Here is a 24,167-nt window from a genome sequence, read left to right on the forward strand (position 1 = left end):
TCGGGATAAACGAACAGAAACAATGGACGGACGGCCGGAGACGAAGGAAAAGCTAGACGGATTGTTTCGACTACGTAGAAGAACGGAGACGGCAGCCGGAGACGAAGGAATGAACGGAAACAAAATGATAGAAAAAGAAGAAAAGTAAGAGGAAAAAATAATTGAAAATGTAACCTCTCAAGTTGCTAATTTTGGATTTTTAAAATTAATTAATAGTGAGATTAGATACAAAAAGTAAGGTGATGGGTACCATCCCGAGGTTGTTTTATGACAAAAGTGCAAATTTTATATCATGCAATCATTTTATGTAATTATAGTTCTATTAATGTACTAATCACCAACTCAAACCTTTACGACCTCTTTAAGGACTTGAAGGAGTATGAGATTCAATAAGAGGGAAATAAATTTATAATTTAACCGAAAATTGATTAACAAATAATTGAAATATCATTGCATAACTGTTTTATTATCATCTCAAATATTACTTGACATATGATATTCAACTCTACATCAATAACATTTAACCTACTAATTAGCAAAATTTATTTTTTCCCCAAATGTTTTAGATCGAAAAAAAATCTAAAAGATTAGAAATGAGTATATTTAGCCAGAATAAATATACTTCAGGAAGACCGGAACAGAATGAACCGATGACGTAAATGACTAATACGTGGTTAAAGTTTATTGGCTGACTTTTAACTTCATTATTCCTATATAATGTGGCATTTCACTCGGTCCCCGAGCCCTAGTTTCGTTTCAAATTGGAGAATTGAGACATTCCATTGCTTCGTATCGTGGATCGAAGCTACCGAATCCGCTTAACTTTGCACTGTCATTCTCTCGGACAGCCGCAGATTAAACGCTGATAGATGGGTCAGATTCAGTACTCTGAGAAGTACTTTGACGACATTTACGAGTATAGGTATTGTTACTTTCACAGCATCCAACTCTTTACTTTGTTGCAGTCATGGCATGGAGGATTGTTTGGATTTGTATAAATGTTTGTGTTTGTCATCAATGGCTAACTGGACCGATTGGAACAGGCATGTGGTGCTCCCACCCGAAGTGGCAAAGTTACTTCCTAAGAGTCGCCTGCTCTCTGAAGTAAGATATTTGTTCTTCGTAGTTTTTAATTTGTCTTTTGATTTTGTTGCAGAGGGAAGTACTCTCTAGTTGTTTTGTTTTATAGAGATTTTAAATTTACTACTCTCTATTTGGATGTTGAGACGATGAAAATTGAATGCATCGTGCTTGTTTGGACTGATAGGAAATTATTATTGTATCGTGGACAGTTCTTTCCCTCTCTTTTAATGTTTTCATAGTGATCTTGATTTTCTCTCTTTGATTTGGTTGATGGTTGTTTGAAATTTGGAACGGTTTTTAAGCGAAGTTATATCAAAGGGATTGAGAATTAGGGCTTATGACTGATGCAATAAACCCCGCCCGGCCTCCCAATCCTGCATTCCCTCTATGCATTTTTAATCGTTATACCATTTATGCCTTTCGATTTTGTTGGCTTTCTTCTGAACTCAGTAAAGTAATTATTGCTCTTACTCTTAGTCTTAGCTTAGCAAAAGGGTGCTTACCAAATCTATTTGAGTACTCGTTTCAATCTCATGGAAGAATTTTGTTCTATTTTTCATCCTATAATCCTATATGCAGAATGAGTGGCGTGCAATTGGAGTTCAGCAGAGTCGTGGGTGGGTGCACTATGCTATTCATCGTCCCGAGCCGCATATCATGCTATTCAGGAGGCCCCTGAACTACCAACAGCAACAGGAGAACCTTGCCCAACAAAACGTTGTTGCTAAATGACTGTTTCATTTGGTTGATTATGTGAAATGCTACTGGAAAGAAAGAAGACACTCAATAATCAGTCATATAATGGTTTTAATATGAAAAACCATACATACTTTCTTGGTATCAATCCTCTTCCTGCTTAAAAAATCTGCAGGAGTTTCTATGTTTACCTCAACTCTGTATGGTTGTAGAGGTGGCTTGGCTTATATATATGCTTTCTGTATCTTAGCTGGACTCTGCAATTCTATGAACCAAAGGTGGATTTGATGGATCTTGATCCTTAACTCTATGTGAAGAGGTGAATTATTTTTATGCTTTATTTTTGCGTGACTTTGATTTTATGGTTTTGGAACGAAATATGGATTTCGGTATCATAATGATCATGCTCCTTTTCTTGTACGAGATTATATTAGTTCTTCATTTTGCAACATTGACTTGAGAAATTGTACCACTTTAATGAACTGCTTTCTTATCGAAACTTTGGTGTATTTCAGCATATCAGATTTGCTCTCAATCTGCATTGATATAGCTATCCGATTCTGAAAATTCTTTTCTAAATTCTTTGTTTAATGATTTTAGTCAGAAGAGATTTGGATGATTCAAATAAATCTGGATGGTCTGGATCTTGAAAAGGTTAGATCTCTTCCGGTTCTTGATTTGCTATGCTTTCTCAACATAATTGTTGCTCCCTTCGTTCATTTTATCCTCATCATCTCAAACAGGAAATTTCCAGGCCTCACCATCTCTGTTACCCTTAACAAATCCCACGACTGCAATTGTATTGCAAGTTCTGTTTTCCCAACGCCGCACCCTATAGCACAAGTGATAAATATGTTTTTTTTACGAGTGATAAATATGTTAAAAATTAGGCTAATACTTTACCCATTTATTTGTGACAATTTACAATTATACCCTTCTTGTAACTACAAATATGTTACAAGTCCTTGGTGAGTTGCAATAATTTTTGGCAGCTTAGTAAATATCATGGTACATAGCTTAATATCAACCGTTCTTAATATTATTTACCACTAGAAATGGTATGCCTAAAAAATATTAAAATTTAAGAACTAAATAGAGAATACATTCAAAACATTAAAGAATAACTCAAATTTAATAAATGAAGTTGAACTTATAATTAGGGAACTGTTCGAAGCCTTTAAAACAAGAAAATTTTCATAAATTTTGTATCCCTATTTTGGGTAATCATAAAATGTTAAATGCATTGAACAAGACAATGGTAGAAAAACTTTGACATAGTGAATGGTTGGTCAGCCAGACACAATACAACTACAATACAACTCCACCCCACCACCTACTTCTAAGCTGTACCATTAGCTTCACAATCGAAAAACAAGCAACGGTGACAAACTTAAAGAAATGCTCACTTCCTGGAACTATGGTAATTGGTATGGTACAGAAGATTTCTGAATTGGAGAAGAAACTGCAAGAAATTGAGATCCTCACTGATCCTCAGTGTCTGTGAGTGTGCTTCTGAGTTGGTGGTGTAATAACGCAGCCCTTCTAGCGTTCAACTCTGCCTCTTCAATGTGCAACAAAACCCAATTCTGATTCATACCCATCAAAATCTTCTCCTCTAGACCCCTCATCACCTCTCTCCACACCACATTTCCCGGAAACAGCCGAGAAAATTCGCCCACGAGAAGAGGGAACTTGTTAAGATCAGCCCCAGCTCCAACCCCTACTTCTTTTTTTGCTACTGAGAATGAGAGTTGAGAAGGGGTTTCTGAATTTTTTCTGGTTGTGCGTAAAATTACCTTATGGGGTTTTGTTCTGGTTGTGGGGGTGGGGGATTTGCCCCAGATGCGGCGGCCGATGTCGAGGATCCGGCGGTGGTGGGGGGTCTTGACGAAGGACTTGGTTCTGGCGAATTTGTGGTACAGGAGCTTGAGCCTGTGGAGCTTGTCGGCGATGTGGATCTGGCTGAATTTGGGGCCGAGGGCTCTCTCGATGCGATCCAAGGCCGGAGAATCCAGACTGGGTTGGGAATTCTCCGCGGATCTTGCGATTTTCAGGTAGCACTTGAGAAGCTTCACTTCCTCCTCCTCCGTGAATTGAAATTGATTGGTGTGGCCGTCGGAAGAAAGGGCGGCCGGCGCCGGCGCCGGCAGCGGGGGCGTTGACATCGGCTTAAGGGATAGGGATAGGGATGGGGATGGGGTCAAGAGTTTTTGGTTTCGTTTCGTCTTCTTTGGGAAGTTTTGCGAGAGACAAATGGCAGTTAAAGTAAAGGATGAGCCCGCTTGGAAATGTTTTTTTTTTTTTCGTTCAAGCAAAATGGCGTCACATAAGTTCAGTTAACAAAAAAAAAATGTGAGTTCAAATAATCGTCTTCTTGTACTTGAAAAAAGAAAAAAATTTAGAACTTCCAATTTTATATCTAATAAATCATTTAATAAAGATTTATTTTAGATATTTAAAATTCTGTATTCGATGGATTATAAACTTTATCTAATTTGTTAGAAAAAATTTTCCTAAGTACAAAATTACAAATTAATGAATTTATTAGACACTATTTAAAGTATTTTTTAATACATAAAATAGAAAAACTAAAAGGTAGAATTCATAGACATTCATACCATCCACACGTGTTGCTCTATTTGTACATGTTGATCAAAAGAATTTGCCACTTCGTTATAGATTCTAGAGGTAAAAGTTAGCTCTTCAAACTCCTTTCTTTCCCCATTAATTTCTAATTTCATCCATGGATTTCATTCCCACAGCAGTCTCTCCCTTTAACCAAAACCAAATTATGGCCTATTGAAAGAGTTATTATTTAAAGAATAATTTTTAGTATTTACAAATTTATTAGCTACAACTCTTTTTTTCTTTTCTATAAAATATTGGATACAACCCTTAATCTCAGCCTAAAATTTGACATAAGATTCTACTTTGATTAGTATATGGTAATTCATTCAAGAAACATTTTTAAATTTTAATTTTGTGTTTCTGCCAAAGCGAACAGCTAGTAGTAATTCTGGTAAACTATTGTTAGATCCATCTCCTGCCTGAGGTATTTTACTTATTTCTTGTTTCTGAAATTTAATTAAGAGTCTAAAAATGTCTTTAAAATTTTAAAATTAAACCAACAAAATACGGCAAAAATGTGTCGCACTTTATTTTTTCTTTCTGACTTTTTATAAATTTAAAAAATGTAAAAACAAAAACGGTGAGCCTGTGAGCGTGTATGGCTCAAGGCTTAAACTCTTCAGAAGTGAGAACTCAGATCACCGGAGCTCCACAATCAAAGTGACTCGGTTCAGGTCCATGAATTCAGTATCAGATCCCTTATTTGCTCTTTGAAGTTGAATCGCTATCACTCTCATTTCCAAATCCCTCGGTACGGATGCCCTCTCCTCTTTTTCTGTTAGGGTTTTCTTATACTTTACTGCTTTCAATCGAAATTTGTTCTAGAATTCTTTCTATCATTTGATTAGAATTCATTTCTGCAGATTTGTTCAATTTGTTTATATTACCCATGTTTCATGCTTTTCCTGAGACGATGCTATTCTTGCCATTTGTTTCCAGGAACGCATTACATTGATTCTATTAGTTTTAGGCCTCATGCTCGGATTATGCACCTGCAGTGCTTAATTTTTGGATTTCGTTGTTGAGGTTGATCATTAAAGTGTAAAGCTAGCTGTCAATTGTGGACATGTTTTGTTATTCTTTATCTTAGGTGGTTTTTCTTTCGTTTTTAATTAGTGGGAAAAAGCGCTACTTTACTTGGTGCTCAACTAGCTGTTTTTTTTATGTATGAATCCATGGAGATGGAGCTTACGTTTCTTAGTTTAAGATAGCCGTTCTATGAAATTCTCACTAAGCTGCAAAAGTGTTGTGATTTGCTCGTACTTGTGGATTGTTATATGGCTTTATTGGCAATTAATTGAGAATGCTGCATGATTACAATAGCTTCCATCTCATATTGTCGTTGTTAGGTTATTCAATACAGTTGTTTTCATAATGTTCTCTTATTCAACATGAGAGTATTTGATACATTTGTCTCCCAGTATGAACATATATATTGTCGGCAAGAAATTTGGAAGATGTTCTAATCAACTGAACATGGTTCTATCATACAGAGTTGGTGTTGGTAGAAGTAACCTCGTTGTTGATTTCTGTAGAGCCTTTCCTTCCTCTAGTCAAATCAAGGTGGTGGGTGCTTTCTTGTAAGATAAGGTTCTTTGTAGGTTAAGTTGACAGAACATTAATTGCTGTCTGCCTTACAGTTCTGGTTCTAAAATGCCCCCCTTTCTTTTCCTTGCTGTCTTCGTTGCTCTGTTTAGTTCTCTCTTTTTCTTTATTGGCTGATGATGGATGTGCATATGAAGCCTTTTTGTTGCACTTTTTTAAACCAAAAGTTCTGTTATCTGTTATATTGCCAACTTGTTTATTTCTGCCCTGTTTGTTTGCAGACCCATATTCCTATTATAACTACTTGAATTTCAGCATATTGGAATTTTGTGAGTTAAATTACTATTTTAGTTCTGGAATTTTTAGAATTGTGTCGTTTAAAAAATGTCTCATAAGTTTCTAAACTCTCAATTTTACTTCTGGTAGGACCTATTTTTTCTATAAGATGTCTGATAGGACCTATTAGACACTAGTAAGTTCAGAGAAGGCAGAAAATTGAAAGTTTAGGGACCTATGAGACACTTTTTAAAGTTGAAGGATTGTTTAGACAAACGTTGAAAGTTGGTGGACTAAACTTCTAACCTAACCAATTTTGTGCACAATGTCTGAAAAGTGGAGCTGAATTTCAACTTGTTTTGTAGGTTTGTATTCATATCATAGATAGAATACCCGATGACACGTCGTCGAAATATTATCGTTGCCACTGGATTGATAGCCTTTGCATCTGCTGGGTTGGCATTTCCCTTTTACATGGCGTAAGTAAATGGACTCATGGCTGCTACCGACAATTTTACTATGCCTTTGAATGAATATGCACACAAAGTTAATGTAGAAAAGGGTTATACAGGTCTTCCAAAAAGCCAGTTATTGATCCGGGAAAGCCACTTCCTCCGCAGGCAACTTTTCGAGGTCCTTACATAAACACTGGTTCTCGAGACGTCGGACCCGACCATCAAACTTATAGTAAGAAGTGATTTATTTTGAATGCTCAAACTTACACTAAGAAGTGATTTGTTTTGAATGTTGCTTCTTATCAATAATGTGCACTGTAAGTCGATGTTAGTTCATTTCCAAAGTAGAAGACGACCACATGAAATTTCTTTGCCGAAGAAACAATTATTCACTTGATTTAGAAATTTGCCGAAGAAATTTGTTTGAGAATATCTATACACCCAAAGAAGAATCTCATACCCACTTAAAACCAAAACCAAACTTGACTGTAAAAACGTTTCAGACTATGCCTAGTACGTGAGCTTATTTATCTTAATCTCACAGGCTACATTTATTTTTATCTCTTATAAACTCACAAACCCAACAGGAAGTTAAGTGCCAACCTGAGCATATTTAAGGTTTATATTTTTTACCAAAAGGATAGAGGTTCCAATTTCTACCTGAAATTCAGGTCACGTTGTTGAATATAAAAAAAAAAACAAGAAGAAAAATAGCAGAAATCAGACCTTTTTTTTTCTCTTTTTGGTTGAACTTTCCTCTACATGATCAAAATATAAAATATATATTTTTAAAATCTTCTGAATTTTTACCAAAAAAACTCAATAAAATGCAACATGTGGCGGTGGAAAATTCGAAATCATGACCTGTTGCCCAGGATTGAATTGGGGACCTTTAGTGTTATTCTAGTGTGTAAGATTAACGTGATAACCACTGCACCACAACAATTAATTGATGACATAAGTGCTAAATGTATTTATTTAAAGCTAGTTTGCAAAATTTTGAAAAAACAAATATAATAGATTTCATGAAAATTGTTGCTGCCCAGGATCGAACTGGGGATCTTTAGTGTGTAAGACTAACGTGATAACCACTACACCACAGCAACTTTTTGATGATCTGAATGAATTTTTTAATACATTTATATTATAGTTTCTTATCTTCTAAAAACATAAAAGAACCCATTTTTTACCATAAAAAATTTAGAACTAAAAAAAAATCCACAAATGTTCTAGAATATGAAAAAGAGAAGTATAACTTGTAACTAAAAAAATTGAAATACGTTGTGTTGAAAAGGGATGTAATCAGATTGGTGCAAGCAAAGTTTTTTTTTTTTTTTAGTACAACATGTGGGAGTAGGGGATTGAACTCACGACCTTTTGGTTGGAGGTATATGCCAATAAGCGCTGAACTATACTCGTTTTGGCAAACAAAGCTTTTTTTACATAAAGTTCTAAAACTTCTGTTACGTTGGGGGGGCTTCAAATTATATTTTATCTTTAACTTTTAATATCAACTTTAAATTTACTAACATGACATTTTGTTAAATAAAAGAAAGTACATAATCCAACACATATATTGATACAAAACCTTTCTAATCAAATTAGATTAAAATATGGTACGTTATATTATACAAGTATATAAAGATACAAAGAGGGTGGATATGGTAACAAATTTGCACTTTTAAAAATGAACCAAAGAAATTGAATTGTACATGACAGGCTTTTGTCTTGCCTTTTGCCAGAACATGTCCAGCTTGAACCAAAGTACAAATTGGCCGGCAAAACATAGCAGTTGTCGGTCGGATTGCCTGTCCTCTGTTTATTTAACGGCCATTCCCTAATTTCCAACTCTAATATTCAGAGAATATATTTAATCATTCTTTTATTAATATATTCAGCCAAATTAATCATTCTTTTAGCTTACACTCACATCTTCATCAGTTAATAAAACAACAATTTAATTTCACTTTAATTTTATGTTCACAAATTTTAACATAAATTTTTAGGTGAATATCTAGCTAATTAAGACATTAAGAATCAAATTAATACTTTAAAAAGATTAAGAACTAAATCCAGTCTAATTATTATCAGTTTAGATTTCAAAATTTAGAGAATATAACTCCCACTCCCTTGCACTATACAAGATATTGCATTTGCCAGCCTACCCGACAAGCTTTTAATTTTATTTTTAGAGATTCATATTTTGCAACTTCAAACTGCCCACCTGTCCCCTTCTCATTTGCTGTTGCTGCTGCAGCCTTTTTTTCTTTTCTTTTTTTTTTCTTCTTATAATTAATGCACATAACTCAAATATTTTCACACCTCCATAAAATAATATCAAAATCAAATCATGTTCTAAAATAGTGACTTTATATTCAGTAAAATCTAATAGTTCTACACTTTATAATGTGACAAGATAGCATGATGCAACATGTGCCAATCATGAACCTCATCCTTTTTTGGGACCCCCCCTCCCTATACAATTCCATGCATACATAATTTTTGTTAGGCTTCCTAACTTTCACCTAAGTTTTTTTCATGTAATAAATTTTCAAAAGTTTTACCTGTCAGTAGATATTTGTTCAGTCATCTCACATCCATGATAAAAACAAATAATTATAAATTCATTTAAAAGGGTATTCTATTTGAGTAAATAAACCCTAAAAATTGTAAAAGTGCACATGAATTCATTATCCAAATGCCAATTTACAAATCTGACATTCCACTCATGCTGCTTTCTTTGATTTTTTTTTTCTCCCAACATAACAAACTATGTACGCTCTCTTGAGATGAGAAAGGCGACTTGAAATGTTATAATTAATGAGGACCATAATTCTCAATAAACTTGTGATGGAGTGATTGTTGGTGAGTTACTCAATTTTGGTATTTGTAATTTGGCTCATCCCCACATGTTATCAATATCTATTATAACCATTAAATATGAATTAAAAGCTAACATAAGTATAACTCAACCCGTTCAATCATTATATATTTGTCTTAAATACTAGTTGTCCAAATCTTCCTTCTAAAAATATATATAGAGAGAGAATTAGTGTAGTGGATTGAGAAGTATATACACAACATTCAACAAGGCACAACCAGAAAAAGGAAAAAAGAGGTATTGTATTTAAAAAAAAAAAGAAAAAAGAAAAATAGAAGGTGGGCCCAGAGAAATGGTTGGACCCGAGGCCCACTTATCCAAGCCCAATGCTTGTGGTAAAGAGTTTGAGAGTATCTTTATCGGGCAACGAAGGGGACAGCGGGAGTGGGACCCACGAATACACAGAAAGAAAGGGAGCTGCTGGTGGGGCCCACCCCTGCCGATGTTGGTTAAAAGTAGCTTCTAAAATAAGGGATAATACAGTTGGTCACTTCACTTAGGTGTAACTGTTAGGCTTAGAACTAAAATTGAGCTGTACTATTCAATTTAATTTATCAATAAAATAATAAATAAATAAATAAAATCCCCCACTTAGAGTTAGAGAGAGAAAGAGACAGGTGGATCCATTTGGCATGCTTAGTTACCAACTCAGCCTGCCATCCATATATTTCTTGTCATTTAATATGAGAGAGAGAGAGAGACATATTTGCAAGCAAAGCAAAGCAAAGAGCATATGAAAAGAGAGAACCTATCCATGGGCATGGGCTTTATTAGATGTGGTGGTGGAGCTGCCAAACCCTACCCAATTCCATTTCACACACTCACACTACTCTTTTTTTTTTTCTCTTTACTCACTCTCTTTTACTATTTTTCTCCTGCTCGAGGAGACTAGCCCACATGAATTGAGTTGAACCGTAATTGTATCTATTTCTGACCAAAAAATTATGAGTTCAAATTTCTATAAAAAAATTTATTCTTTTTTTATGTACCAGGTTTACAATTTCCCCACACTCTATGGGCTTCAAACATTTTCCATAAAAATTTAATCTTTTTTGATGGGTTAGGAAAAAGAGAGAGAAAATGAAGACAATATGAGGAGAAAAAGGTAACACAAATCACTCACTTTTCGTGAATGGAAGGTGGAACCCAAATAAGAACACCAACAACCACTCTTACTCAAAGTATTCTTCGGATTCAACACTTTCAATGGGTAGATAACCAATATATTCATATATAGCTTCAAAGAATATATTTAATCACTATATATAATGGGAGTAATTAATTTGTGATTATAACAAAAGAACGAAGTAACAAGATTAATTATAAGCTAAAATTAAAAACAGGATTCACATTTATCCCCCATATTTGGTTTTGGGTTCTTTTTTACTTTTTTCTTCAATTTGATTCCGGTTTTCAATAATGACAATCCACCAAGGTTGGTGCGGAGAACACAATTGTTTGTGGGGTTGTCGTGAACTGGAACTTCTTCGTGTCCCGGAGATCCTCCTCCGGCGCCGGCAGGTTCAGATCCAGCTCTAGAATGTTCCTCCCCTTAATCTCCGTCGCCTCCACGACAGCGCTCGAAGAAGAATGATTATGATGATGACGATGATGTTGATGCTGATGATGATGCGTCGTAGTTGTAGCGGCAACTTGTTGTGCGCTCGACACAGCGGCTCGGTGCCTCCTCATGTGCCCTCCCAATGCCTGACCCGAGGTGAACTCCAACCCACAAATAGAGCACTCGTGGATTTTCGCCGCCACGGCCGCGGTCGGCGGCCCCGCCCTGTTGGCTTGTAAATTGGCCGGCGGCAGCTTGTTGGGCGTTTGGACGGCGGCGTTCGCAGGTGGGGGGATCTTGTTCATCTGTGGCTCCTCCGCCGGTTCCTCGACGGTGGGGACCGTTGTCGGTTTAGGCTTTTTGTGGCTGGCACGGTGGCCGCCGAGGGCTTGAAAAGAAGGGAAAGTCCGGTTACAAGTCTTGCACTCATAAACATCAAAATTGAATCTTTTGGTAGTAATATTTCTGTCAATTTTGACGGCGGCGTGTTGAAGAAACTGCCGGGGCCGGCGGCCGTGTTCTCCCTGAGCCAATAAAATCAAGCAATTGGCCATATCCTCCTCCTCCTCAGTACTAATCTCCTCGCCGGAGACGGAGGAAGAAGCAAAATCATGATCCCCACCACCGCCGCCGCTAGAGGAGGAGGAGGTGACGTCAGCACCGCCGCAGTTAAGCCTGAGACGCTTGGCCCTTGGACCTTTAAAAGCTGCCATAATAGTAGCATGAACAATCTGATGATTAGATCCCACCAATTCTTGATCTGGGTTTTCCATGGAAGCAATCAAAATCAGAACTTTGAGAGTATTGAAGTAAGAAAAAGAGAGAGAGAGAGAGAGAGAGAGAGAGAGAGAGAAGTAAGGAGTGAGAGAGTGGAAAATGGTGTAATATATAGGGATGGGTAATTGGGTATATTAGTAATGTGGGGTTGAAAGCCGCCCACTCGTGAGAGAGGAGTTGAATGAGTCCCCTTTTTATTTTTTATTTATTTTTTTTGCCACCTTATAAATAAATCCTTTTAGAAAAAAAAAAAAGGAAAAATTATTGCTTGGCGAAGGCAAAATGTTAGTAACAAGAAAAGGCACTTGGGATTGGATTGAAGGGGGGGTTTGTGTTGTGAAATTGATGGCTTTTCTGCTTTCTCACGCCCTTTCTATGTGCCACCTCATCATCAATTTTTTTTATTATTTAAAAAGAATAAAAATTTATAGTTTCTCTATCTAAAGATAGGTTTCTCGAGCTTCAGGCTTTGGTCGTGTGAGAATTCCATACGTATGACTTACTAATATTACATCTCCTCCACCTCTTTGGTGCACCTTCAGTTTCAATTTCAAAATTCCACTCCACTATATAATTCCTTTTCTTTTTTATATACCTATTCAAATTCTTCGAATTTATTTATTTTCCTTGGTTTATGATGTTTTTTTAATTGCGTTGGAAAGTCCAAATAAAGTTCCATATTGAGGCAAATTATCTAGTGGACTGTTCTCCTTAATAAATTTGATTTTTTATATAATTTTACTATCAAGAGCATATGATGGTTAATGACTCTTTTTATTCTTCTTACTAGCGAAAACCTAATCTTATTCTTACCCCCATTGAAAATTTGACAATTCATTATTTAAAAAAGAAAAAGAATATTTTTTTTTATATTTTATTTTTTAATTGTCAAATATTTAATAGTGATAAAGACAAAATTGGTTCTTATCGGTAAGAAGCGAAGTGTTAGGTTTAAATTAATCTCTTCTCGTCCATTGCATTTGTAATGATTTAAAAATAGAGCTCTGTTGATGATTCTTAATGAATTTATATCTATATAATTTTGTTGTTTTAGATTAAAAATTAATTGTGAATTGAAAATTTAACTGGGTTAAGATGTGGCACACCTAGTAGATAAGAAAAAAAAAATTAAATAATCTCATGTGTTTTTCTTGAGTAGGGATTAACTCATAATTTCTGAAAAAGAAAATAGGTGAAGAGGAGGAAAAAAAAAGAAAAAATAAAAAAGAATGGCACATTTAAACCATGCCGATTTCACTCCACACTTTTGATGAATAAATCCCCCGCAATTTAGGGTTTCATATACACGAGAGTGATCTCATGAATTTATTTTCAAGCAAAAAAAAAAAAAACTATTCTTTAATTCTACTTTTTCCAATTCACTCTAATTTACTTTGTTTCTCACTGATCTCTCTTCCACCCTACCTAAAGCCAACCCGATAATTCATCGGGTCGACCCGACCCACAATAGGATACTTCTAATTTTCCAATTACCTAATATAATGTCAGCAAATTACTTGTCAAACCCCCAACTAACACATCTTAATAAAATTCAAAAAACGAAATATAAAAATAGCAACCAAACCAATAATTTTCTGACACATTGATTAATTAGTAATTGGGAAAAATATTAATTAGTTCCGAGTGGAGTCGATAATAAGGTAATATTGGTTGGTTTAGTTTGCAGTACGTACCTCAATATTTGGGCAATTACATGTGATGTGTTTTAATTTACATTACCAAACTGTCTTTTAACATTTAATTGATCAATTAATAATCGTAAATAAATAGAGAATAGGCCGTGTCGTCCGTCCCTACGCACATATATATATATTATATATATTTTTTTTCATTTAATCTGATCCATCATAATTAAACTTAATTAATTAACTAAAATTTTGTGATTTCGATTCAAAAAACTTGATACCACAGCCCCATGATTAGACGGCACCAATTAATTATTTAACTAAGCCTCCCCAATCGTTTGGATGCGTTGGACATATAAACTTAATTTAAATTCAATTCACACTAGTGCCACTAGCTACTTCTCCATTTATATTTGGAAAATTAGGCAAAGTTTAATTATTTTGAGGTATATTTATATGATTGATTTGATTATATAGATTATTTTTCACGCCGTTGTATAGAATATAAATTTATAATTTTGTTTCAAATCTGAGCGTAGTTTAATATTAGTTAAGACATCTATTTTTTACTAGACGGTCTGAGTTAGAATTAACCACATGTTGTAAAAAAAAAAAAGAATAATAATAAAATAAATTTATAATTTGTTGAGGGTGTGCCTGAAAGATGGGGTGGGGTTACCAAATAAATTGGTGGTTGTGGGATATAATAGGGAAGAAGATAAATAAAAATGATTAGAAACTTCAAAGCCTAACACCCAAATTAGGGTTACTTTGAGTGGGTTAGAATCAAAGATCATCCCACCCCAATTAGCAATATTAGCTTCAACCCTTTTGCTATATAGATTTACTTTGGATTAATGTGTAAAATTAGCTCCAAAGAATCTATTCCTCGACCATTCGATCTTAAAAGAATGAATTAGATGTGTTTATAGAAGCTTGGATTTGGATGAGGCCGACGCACGAAGATACCTGTAAAGAGAGAGTAAAAAGTTGTGACACTCAAGTTCGTTTCGGTCTAATCTATTACTTACGTGAGAATAGTTTTCGACACTTGAATAATGAGACGGGGCTTTTTATTTATGGAAATTGAACTTCCAACAGCGATTGAAGAGCGATTATAACTGTCCCATAAATTACGGCACCTTGTCAAAGAAACGGTTAGTCGACCAACAACGCTTTGCGATGATCTTCGGCTCATCCCTTACGAGGGTGAACCTACATAAAGGATTTTAGTTGGTAAGCTCTCTTATGAAGTTCCAGACGACCAATCTTATATATCTCAGCTCGACCTTTTCAAAAAGTTCGCGGAGTTGTTTACTTTTTTCTTCAAGATTTGATCTTATTAAGATGACTCAGTGCTTTCTGAACGACCAAATATTGACACGTGGTAATCCGAAAAATCACCTTCGATCCAGCAAGATGCTTTTAACGGCTGAATTATGTCTATGTTAGTTGTTGGATTTTATTTATTTATTTTTATAGTGGATAAAAATCTTTTCAAATTAAAAGCTTACCCAAATTTTTATAACCCACTTTTGTTTGGTACAATATATTAACATAAACTTTACAAATTCAGGTTTTCCACTTCCATGCTTATTGAAATTGTAGGCCAGATGCCAGTTCAAATCTCAATTCTTCTCTGTGAATAAAAGAAATAAATAAATAAAACTTGTATGGGGTTTGGTTTCTCACAAAAGTCAAAACAGATGAGCAATGAATTGAACTAACATCAAGATGGAATCATCATGGGATTTTTTTAGTTTCTTATTTCTTTTTAAATGGGTAATTTCAATTTGAAGGTTTGGGGAATTAATAGATAAATGATAATTAAGAGGTGAGATTAATGGAAGGATTTGGTGTGGGCCTATGAAATAGAGAAGGTGGGTTTATTCTTTAATTTGATATTGTAGTGAATTTAATAATTAAAGAGTGGGTGTGTTTCTAGTTCTAGTAGTGTGAGGCATGGAAGGATAATTAATAATCTTAATTAGCTTTTTATGTGGTTGATGTTCTATTCTAAGGCCCTAATTTGATGATAACATGGTAAGATTAATAATTAGTTCGATAATTAAATTATAAATAGATTAAAAAATAACTCAAATACCACATATAGGAATTTAGATATATATATATATATATATATTTCAATTTTTTGTTGTTGTTTTTTTTCTTTTCCCCACTCTATTGTGAAGCAAATAGAATAGAGTGACGAGACAAATAAGGTGGGTAAAATTGGAGATGGTAGAGATGACCGTAACCTAAAACTAGGTACGTTACATATATGGCAAATATTGGAGGGTTGATTTCTTTTTTAATTAAGTTTGGAAAGTAAAGACGTTAAAATTTCAAAAGGTTGGGGTAACTAATTTTATCCTTGAATTGGTTTGATTTATAAAAAAAGTCAAACTATTATTTTAGATTTTTTTAGTTGAACCATACACTTTCTTCTAACAAGGCAAAACCATTATTTTACGTTTTAATTTTATTTAATTTGGTTTTTGTAATTCTAAAAATTTTTTATTATAGAGATGTTGTTCAACGAGACCCACCATATACACTTACTCAAATAACAGTCAACTAATTTAATCCTCACAAATACACTAAATATAAGTTCAACATCTTTTTTTTTCTAGATTAAAAATATATATATCGTATAAGAAAATTATTGACATCTAGTAACAACGGTAGAAATTAAATTTCACTAAGTATGAAAATTATAAGAATGCTTTTAAAACTACATAAACCAAATTGAAACTAATTAAAGTTGGAATCATAAGGATTTAAAATTCTAATTGAGTATAAAAATTGGGGGATGAAGTATCATAAAGTAAAGTAACCTTTAGGGAACCGCAACTTTAGATGGGGAAGGTGTCTTTTTCTTTGAAAAAGAAAAGAAATTAAAATAAATAAAAGAGAAATTGATATTGTAATTTAGTTTCGTTGGTGGGAATGCCAAGTTGTTCATTGTTCAGTTCCAACAGTTCTCACGTCACTCTTCGCTCTCTCAATAAACATAATTTTCTTGGTTATTACTGAACTGACTGTCCATGAATAACTTTTATTCATGAATATACCACTTTTTTATATTTAATTTTAAAAAGCGATTATTTAAAATTTTTTTTAGTTATAATTTTAGTAACGACACTTCATTCATTTAATTTCCTAAAATACAGTCATAAATTTGTATATATGGTGGGCAATTTTGTGAGAGTTTATGGACATTTAAACCAATTTTGTTTAATCACTTATTCTGTGGGCAAAATAAATTTCTTCCCTTTTAGCAAACCTCTGTGTGAGAATCTTGATGGATATTTCAAACCTTCAACAAAACAACACATGGCTGCGTTTTATTTTAGCTTTCACACCCTTAAAAAATGTTGTTGATACTATAATGTATATGCTTCACTTAATCACTGATTTTAGTCTCTATAGAGGTTGTAGGCATTGATATTTAAATTCGTTTTGGTTCGGTTGGGTTTGACATAACTTCTAATAGTTTTACCTAATTAAATTATTTTTTCAATTGTACATAATGTTTAGCAAAAACACACACTACGGGTAAGAAACAATTTATTAGGTCAAAGCGAACATAGCTCAGCGATAATTGACATATATCTTCAACCAAGAGGTTGTAAATTCGATCCTCCACCCAACATATTGTACTAAAAGAACGCTCTTAACTACTCGTAATTGTTCTCTCGTATTACGCATTAATTGATCGTATCACTCAAACAAACCATTCCACAAATCAACCAGAAGTTATAAAAGCTTAAAAAGACTAATTCCTTTGTGTTAAATACCATGCTACAAGGCCAAGTTCCTAGCCACACATATCTCACAAATTTTTTCAAATCCGTGAACCAAACACCTCTTTTAGGTATTACATTAAAGAAATCTCATTAGTATGTGCTAAGCGTATCAGATTTCTAATCTAAGCTTTATTTTTTATCCAATAAAAACAAGCCACATTTAAATGTCACCACATGAGTTAGCTACCAAATATTATTGAAAAGTTTAATGAAGTTTGGTTTTTCCCTCAAAAAAATATATATGTATATTATTGAAAAGTTAACAATAATGTTGCTATTTTACCCTTTTGACCGAGTACTTTTCTTGGTAGTTGTTTAATAGTAAGTAAAATTACAAACATGCACGTAGATATTAATTTTAGTTTAATTATTCCAAAGTATGAAGCTCACTAAAACTATATATTATAGAGAGAGTGTGATGAAAAATAAAGTGGGGGTGGGTGTCTACTTTTCTATCTTATTCTTCAAGCATGGATGGAGACTTTGCTTACCTCTAAAAAAAAGGACCAAATTTTGTAACAAAGTCATACCCAATTTTTATAATCATTATTAATCCATAGACACTTAACCAATCCAATAATGTGATTTTTCTCACTCTTTGAGTGTGTATATATCTAGAGAGAGAGAAAAAATATAGACCCTTTTCATATGGTTCATACTTTACTCAAAAGCATTATCTTATCTTATAAGATAGCCAAAGAGGAGAGTATGGTGCAAGCCACTTTCTCTCCTTCTAACTAGATCTCAACCACTTAATTAATCTTGAAAACTTTGATTTATGTCACTAAACCCAAATTAACCCTCTTGACATTCATCTTAATATTATTAATTAACGATGGAGAAAAAAAATACCCTTCATTAAATATAAGCTACTAATACGGGTTTTACCAAAGTAAGTTCGATTAATCCTTTATGTAAGATTTTGATCGATTTTCATGGCTTATAAAGTCTCTAATTTTAATGAATTAGTCAATAAACTTAATTAATAAAGCTCACACTAATTATTCCACATGTGTTAGTGTATCACATTAATTATTGATGATCTTAATTTTATGTGGCCAACTTTAATTTATGTTTCTCATGGGGTAAAAACCCTAATTTATAACACTTCTAGGAAGTATGAGCTATTTGGAAATGTTCTAGAAAATAAATTTCTAGTTTAGAAAACAAAACACAAAAAAGGTTTTGTTGGATGACCTGTTTTTTAAAAAATAACTAAAATTCTTATTGTAAAACCGAGTTTAACAAATGAATTAAATTGAACTAGTTATTATAAAAATTAAAAAAACACCCCTTTTTCTTGAATATCTGTACAGAGATTACAACTCTAATGTACCCAAATAATTGGTGTATTAAGAGAATATTAATAATGTACTTTCATACAAGAAATTTATTTATAATGAGAAAGTAGAAATTTTATTTATATGCCATTAAATCTTAAATCTCTCATCTCTCTCTAATTCTTAGTGGTATGGGTGATTGGTAGAATAGGGTGGTCATATTGATGAGTTTGAGAAGTAGATTGGGGCAGTTATAACCAATCCCAAACCTTTACATGCAAATTGTATACAATTATTGGGAACAGAAAATTCATCCAACAAAAAAAATGAAATGAAAATTTGGCTACTCAATTTAAAATATTATTTGATTCAATCAATCCTATATTTTGAAAGTGTTTATTTTGATCTATATTTTTTTAACTTTGGTTCTTTTAGTCTTTCTACTTTAGAAAGGTTTATTTTGATCATGTACTTTAAAAAGAGATCATTTTAGTCTCTTTTTGTAAAACTTTAACACAAACTCTTTATTATAAAGTAATGTTTAGATTTTAGGAAATATATTTGATTGTAATGTTGTATTGAAATTATGGTAGAAAAAACAATATTAAAAATAAAATGAATGGACCAAATTGGTCTATTTTTAAAAATACATGGATTAAAATGAACATTTTGAAAGTACAGTAACCAAAATAAACCAAAGTTGAAAGTACAAGAACCAAACTAATATTTTAAAATCATCGATTCACTTATGTTAGCAATTAATAATGGGTTTTGTCGCATTATAGTAGCTCGACTTTGAGTGAATTTTAAAAAATTAACAATTTTTTGTTTTAAGGAAAATAGAATGGTATGAAAAAATTGACTTGTAATACTAATTTTCGTGCAAGAAAATGACTCCAAGCCAACCGCAAGCCTAAAGTTAGGCTCACACATCTCTCTCTCTCTGGTTGTCTTTCACTTCTTGAATCTAACTCCATGTCTCCTCGTGAACTGCAACTTCAACCACACATTATCATCAACCTACCATTTCACTAAAACACTCATTTCTTCTTCGATGGAAGTGAGAGCTACAAGCTGTTGTCCATAAGTCTTTCTCGGTTTTTAGGGGACTCGAACATATGACTTCGAGAAACGATTCTGATGTCCTAACTAGTTGAATGTGTTCGGGTCAACAATTCTAGAGATATGAACCTAATTTGGGTACCATCAAAACCCAGTGTTAGGAAAAGAGTCGGAAGAAGAGAGAAGAAACAAAAAGGAAAGAAATTGGTTGATTAGGACAGCTCCTCCTAATATCCTTTAAGGAGCTTTTGGAGCTTCAAAATTGTTGAATGTTTATGAGCAAATGAAGGGGACATGAGTGGTTGCCTAATTTGGTTCATATTGCTTGAATTATCATTATTATAATTATTATTTTGTGTTTTTTTTATGTAATTAGAAATTTGGGTTGCTTGGTAGTGCAGGTTATGGTTTTGTTCGGCTTTTCCAATAAGAATGAAATTGGCATCAAAAGCACCTTCCACGTGTCGCATCCACAACAATTGATTGCTACGTTCACATGTTATGAAGTTGCAGCCAGGTACTTGAACCCCCACATGAAGTTGAAATGCAAGTGGATCCATAAACTTCTAACAATTACTTGTAGAACTGGTTATTTAATAGTGTGTTTATTAAATAACCTTCTTTTTTTTTTTCCTTGCAAATTTCCTTACAAATCGGAGTACTGAAAGGCTGAATCTCAATGGATGATTGTGGCAGCAAGGTCATCATGCCACTTACAAATGGTCTGTTAACCAGTAAAGGTTAGAGCGAATCTATGTAACATCTCACAAATCTGTGAAGTTAACTGAAGAAATCTATGTCAAGCCCACATAGCTCAAGCAGCAAGTCAATTTTATTCAGCTAGCTAGTTGGGAAGAACAGGAACAGATATTACTGAGAACACAATTGAATCTGCCTTTCCAGTTTCCGATACTACAGTTTATATCCTCAGACAAAAGAAAAGAAAATCAAGGCTGTGGAGAAGCGGGTGATGACAAGCAGCCAACCGTGCTCATATAGCTCGTACGACTTCATAGGCTACAAAGTTGCTCGTTGCAATTACACAGGAGTCAGCCCGACGACACCTGCAAATTCCAACGACCAGAATGAGAATCTCTTGTATCACCATTTAGTAGGCATTCTGAATGATGAACTATTGAGCAGATATGGAAATTTTCAAGTATTTGGGCAACTTAATGGGGAATTTCTGGATTTTGCTCTTCTACGCCAACATGGCACTCAAGCAAAGCAATAGATTAGCAATTTGACTAGCTGCTAATTTAAGTGAATTGGGAAAATATCATGCCATTGCACATATCAGAATAATAACCAACACTGAGACTTTTAGATTGCATCTCTATACAATGGGTCGATAATTGAAATATCTAAAGCTGTGTGGCAATCTATAAGAAAACATTTACAGAAAGGCAACACTATCCATAGCCGAGAGATTTTGGATTAAAACATACTTCATTTACTCAGCTTCGTTGCATCTAAAAATTTACTCAACAGCAAAATGTATATAAGAAAGCCCTGGACAGAGAATTTGAATTAAAGTTATGTATCTACTTGCATCTTAGAGGTCAATCAATATTCAATAAGGTAGAGTTTAGTAAACTGCACAATCTATCCTTAAGTTCACCTCCAAAACAACCAGCGGGTCTCCAGTATAACTCGGTTCTTTTGGAAATGAAATATTGTTTAAAATTTGCAATCCTTGTTGTTTTTTTAAGATGATATGAATGAAATATGTTGGAAAGTATCCATCGAAGTCAGCACCCACCAGGGATCCAAAAGAACTTTAAGTGGCCAAATAGTTCTAATGCACAGTTTATCGCTTCTGTTCCTTTTATGTCGAACAAATTGATCAACAGAACCATCTTATAAATATAGGTATATGTCAAGCATGAAAGGGGGGAGAACAGTATAAGACTCTTTAGAGGGAAGAAGAAAGATATCTATAGTTCGCATACCACAAGCCAATCTTCCACCAGCGTTTCCAGTGGTCAAACTGAGTTCGTGGCCTCCTACATAATCATAACCAGAAAAATGAGAAGAGAGGTAGAAATTTGATAGTGAAACAAAGAACAGCCCAGCAATGTAATACAGACATCGTTGTCACTTAACAGCAGTTAATAACTTAATAGTGCAGGTCTAAAGGGAAATAAAATCTCTCCTCCACAATTTGATTAAGAATAGTATATCATAATCTATTAAGCAGAATCTTTTATTTCGATTTTTAATGTTTTCACCCCTGTTGATAATTGCTTGAGTGATTAAGTGACTATAAAGATAATCCAAGTCAACTAGGAAATAAAAGGAGGGGTCAAACATGTCGCTAATTCGAAATACTGAATGGAACATACCCTTCCCAAGATCATCCTCAAGCTCGTGTACCACAAAGGCTCTTCCAACTACAGAATTGGGGCCACTGAGAGGAATCTACAGATTGCGGAATTAATAACTGAGCATGTTAGAGATGCAGATCTAAAATAAAGGCTTCAAATAAAATTTTTTTCTTTCAACTTGCAAATACTAAGATAACTGCAGTCATGTCTCATTAACAGATATGCATGTACAATATATATATAAAAAAAAATTGATCGGTAGCACTGCTACCAACATTAATAGCTATTGCAATGCCATTCATGGTGAAGACGTTAATAATTCTGAGCATTTGGATAGTGATGATGGCATATATGGATAAAGTAATGAAAGTTCAAAGTGGCACCTGGTTATCTACAATGGTTGCCTCTGCTACTCCTGTATATTAAGAAACGATATAATGTCGTGTTAGAAGTTACAGATTTATGGAACATAAAATAAAATAAAAAAATTTTAAAAACCTTTTGAAAGGAAAGGCATATACCATCAGCATTGGCAATTATGTTTCCCAGGTCACCCGCATGACGGATTTCGTCCTCAGGAGCACCATGTGTTAATTTGTTTGGATTGAAATGTGCTCCTACAATTGAAAATAATACATAAACATCGAAAAAGAAACAAAGATGTCCAAAAATACAAACTCACTAGCTACGAATTTCTTGATAAAGAAATATCTAGCTCAAAAATGGACATGAGAATGAGATCATGCACTACCTGTAGAAATGCATCCATTTGTTGTGTCTCCATACTCATGCTACAGAAGGAAATACAAAGATAGATTAATTAAAATGAGATTCCAGAAATTCAACTAGCTGGTTGCAACAAAGCCTATAGGTCATGGCAGCCATAGTCACGTTACTTACAAGATGAAATCCATGAAGCCCTTCGGCGAGCCCAGTAATACGAACATTTACTGTTGTTGGACCTAGAAACAATATAACATTTTCAACATCACAATATTACTAATACTACTATTATTTTTGTTCCTATTATCATTATCACTTTCATTATTATTATGATAGTATCATTATTACTACTACTACTATTATCTTTATCACTTGCAATTTTCTGACCGGGAAGTATCCTCTAAAGCTTTCAGGTTCTATAATAACCATACTACATAAGCCAACAAGAAAACAGAATCCTACGAGAAGGAAACGTCATAAAATCAAGACAATTATCCTCGTGAAGTTAAAGGTCAACTGGTAAGCAAAATGACAGAACTATCATAAGAATGCAATGCAGGCAAAATTAGAATCCCTCTTTGCATAATTTCACATTCCAATCAAAGCCAACATCGATCTCAGAAACCAGACGCTAAAAAAAAAAAAAAAAAAAACCCTCAAATCCCCATGGCCATACCAATTTCCCCGCCCATTAATCACCCAAATTAAAAAATCAGATACTAAATATAGATTCGCGCCCTAAACCCTCAGCTGCCGGAAACCCATAAATTACGATAAAATGAGATAAAAGGCTTGAGATTATCATAGCGCTAAAAAGACATGTTGGTACAGGTACAGACCATCATCATCTTGGGTGAGCGTGACAACGCCTTCGACGACGGAATTTCCCTTGAGAACCGCGACGGCTTTCTTGGTAGCGGCGACGACGGCGAGAGGCTTGGGGGCGGCGGAGGCCGCAAGGGAGAGAGAGTGGCGAGGGAACTTGAGGTTGAGGGAGGCGCCATGGAAGGAGGAGTGGAGGGAAGGTGGAGGGGCGGGATTTGAGAATGGGAATAATGCAATATAGTGAGAAGGGGATGCAGAGATAACGGATTGAGCCGCCATAACTGCGAGAACCGCTTGCATTTGGGGGAAATGTCGATGATAATGGGATAACGCGAGATGGAGCTTCTGGTGGATGTGCGCCGCGGCCGCTCTGCAGTAACTACAAACTGTCTCAGATTTTATCTTTAAGAATCACAGTATTAACTACCGAAAGAAATAACAGAAAAATGAGTGATGCGAATTTGAGTATGTTTAATTGAGGTTAAAAAATTGAAAGTGCAAAATTTTACTCTACATATTGTTTAATTCAAAACAAAATTAAAAATATAAATAGATAATGTAAAGAAAATTTGTTAAGGTCAACCTCAATTTAA

General features: G+C 34.2%; 4 protein-coding genes and 1 non-coding gene across 21 annotated transcripts; 2 read left to right on the forward strand and 3 right to left on the reverse strand.

Moving 5' to 3' along the window:
- The first annotated feature begins 735 nt into the window (after positions 1-735).
- On the forward strand, positions 736-2,119 carry LOC111011008 (cyclin-dependent kinases regulatory subunit 1). Its single transcript, XM_022284612.2, has 3 exons — positions 736-922; positions 1,044-1,104; positions 1,663-2,119. The coding sequence occupies exons 1-3, from the start codon at positions 870-872 to the stop codon at positions 1,813-1,815; spliced, it is 267 nt and encodes an 88-aa protein (XP_022140304.1). The 5' UTR covers positions 736-869; the 3' UTR covers positions 1,816-2,119.
- A 2,234-nt stretch (positions 2,120-4,353) lies between these two features.
- LOC111011024 (uncharacterized) lies at positions 4,354-7,113 on the forward strand. Of its 17 annotated transcripts, none has more exons than XR_015789355.1 (6): positions 4,361-5,158; positions 5,347-5,433; positions 5,901-5,987; positions 6,234-6,281; positions 6,594-6,707; positions 6,800-7,113. XR_015789355.1 is itself a non-coding variant. In XM_088120957.1 (5 exons), exons 4-5 carry the CDS (start codon positions 6,625-6,627, stop codon positions 6,924-6,926), a joined length of 210 nt encoding a protein of 69 aa, XP_087977083.1. In that variant the 5' UTR covers positions 4,364-5,158; positions 5,901-5,987; positions 6,234-6,281; positions 6,594-6,624; the 3' UTR covers positions 6,927-7,113. The 17 variants fall into 17 exon arrangements, 6 of the variants coding, with proteins under 6 accessions (XP_087977087.1, XP_087977084.1, XP_087977085.1 ...); XR_015789356.1 differs by having other exon boundaries at positions 4,364-5,158; positions 5,901-5,973; XR_015789357.1 differs by having other exon boundaries at positions 4,364-5,158; positions 5,901-5,970.
- A 603-nt stretch (positions 7,114-7,716) lies between these two features.
- TRNAV-UAC (transfer RNA valine (anticodon UAC)) lies at positions 7,717-7,789 on the reverse strand. The gene has a single exon. It is a non-coding gene; the product is annotated as a tRNA-Val (tRNA).
- Positions 7,790-10,764: 2,975 nt separating this feature from the next.
- Positions 10,765-11,969, reverse strand: LOC148212645 (C2H2-type zinc finger family protein). Its single transcript, XM_088120530.1, has one exon. It carries the CDS (start codon positions 11,896-11,898, stop codon positions 10,978-10,980), a length of 921 nt encoding a protein of 306 aa, XP_087976656.1. The 5' UTR covers positions 11,899-11,969; the 3' UTR covers positions 10,765-10,977.
- Positions 11,970-20,509: 8,540 nt separating this feature from the next.
- On the reverse strand, positions 20,510-23,967 carry CSD2 (copper/zinc superoxide dismutase 2). Its single transcript, XM_088120835.1, has 8 exons — positions 23,589-23,967; positions 22,927-22,988; positions 22,778-22,817; positions 22,548-22,643; positions 22,410-22,441; positions 22,045-22,120; positions 21,652-21,705; positions 20,510-20,763 (listed from the first exon to the last, which is right to left on the reverse strand). The coding sequence occupies exons 1-8, from the start codon at positions 23,872-23,874 to the stop codon at positions 20,738-20,740; spliced, it is 672 nt and encodes a 223-aa protein (XP_087976961.1). The 5' UTR covers positions 23,875-23,967; the 3' UTR covers positions 20,510-20,737.
- Between the last annotated feature and the right edge of the window lie 200 nt (positions 23,968-24,167).

Source organism: Momordica charantia (assembly GCF_013281855.1).
Source record: "Momordica charantia cultivar OHB3-1 chromosome 2 unlocalized genomic scaffold, Mcharantia_2.0 BLBB01000002.1, whole genome shotgun sequence".
Lineage (NCBI taxonomy): Eukaryota > Viridiplantae > Streptophyta > Magnoliopsida > Cucurbitales > Cucurbitaceae > Momordica > Momordica charantia.

What these genes read in the sequence shown, in the direction of transcription:
- LOC111011008 (XM_022284612.2), top strand. Translation starts at nt 870, where the DNA reads ATGGGTCAGATTCAGTACTCTGAGAAGTACTTTGACGACATTTACGAG. An exon ending in GACGACATTTACGAGTATAG is followed by an intron (nt 923 to 1,043) that starts GTATTGTTACTT and finishes CGATTGGAACAG; the next exon opens with GCATGTGGTGCTCCCACCCG. An exon ending in AGAGTCGCCTGCTCTCTGAA is followed by an intron (nt 1,105 to 1,662) that starts GTAAGATATTTG and finishes TCCTATATGCAG; the next exon opens with AATGAGTGGCGTGCAATTGG.
- LOC111011024 (XM_088120961.1), top strand. Translation starts at nt 6,625, where the DNA reads ATGACACGTCGTCGAAATATTATCGTTGCCACTGGATTGATAGCCTTT. An exon ending in GCATTTCCCTTTTACATGGC is followed by an intron (nt 6,708 to 6,799) that starts GTAAGTAAATGG and finishes AGGGTTATACAG; the next exon opens with GTCTTCCAAAAAGCCAGTTA.
- LOC148212645 (XM_088120530.1), bottom strand. Translation starts at nt 11,898, where the DNA reads ATGGAAAACCCAGATCAAGAATTGGTGGGATCTAATCATCAGATTGTT.
- CSD2 (XM_088120835.1), bottom strand. Translation starts at nt 23,874, where the DNA reads ATGCAAGCGGTTCTCGCAGTTATGGCGGCTCAATCCGTTATCTCTGCA. An exon ending in GGCTTCATGGATTTCATCTT is followed by an intron (nt 22,818 to 22,926) that starts GTAAGTAACGTG and finishes TTCCTTCTGTAG; the next exon opens with CATGAGTATGGAGACACAAC. An exon ending in CATAATTGCCAATGCTGATG is followed by an intron (nt 22,442 to 22,547) that starts GTATATGCCTTT and finishes CTTAATATACAG; the next exon opens with GAGTAGCAGAGGCAACCATT.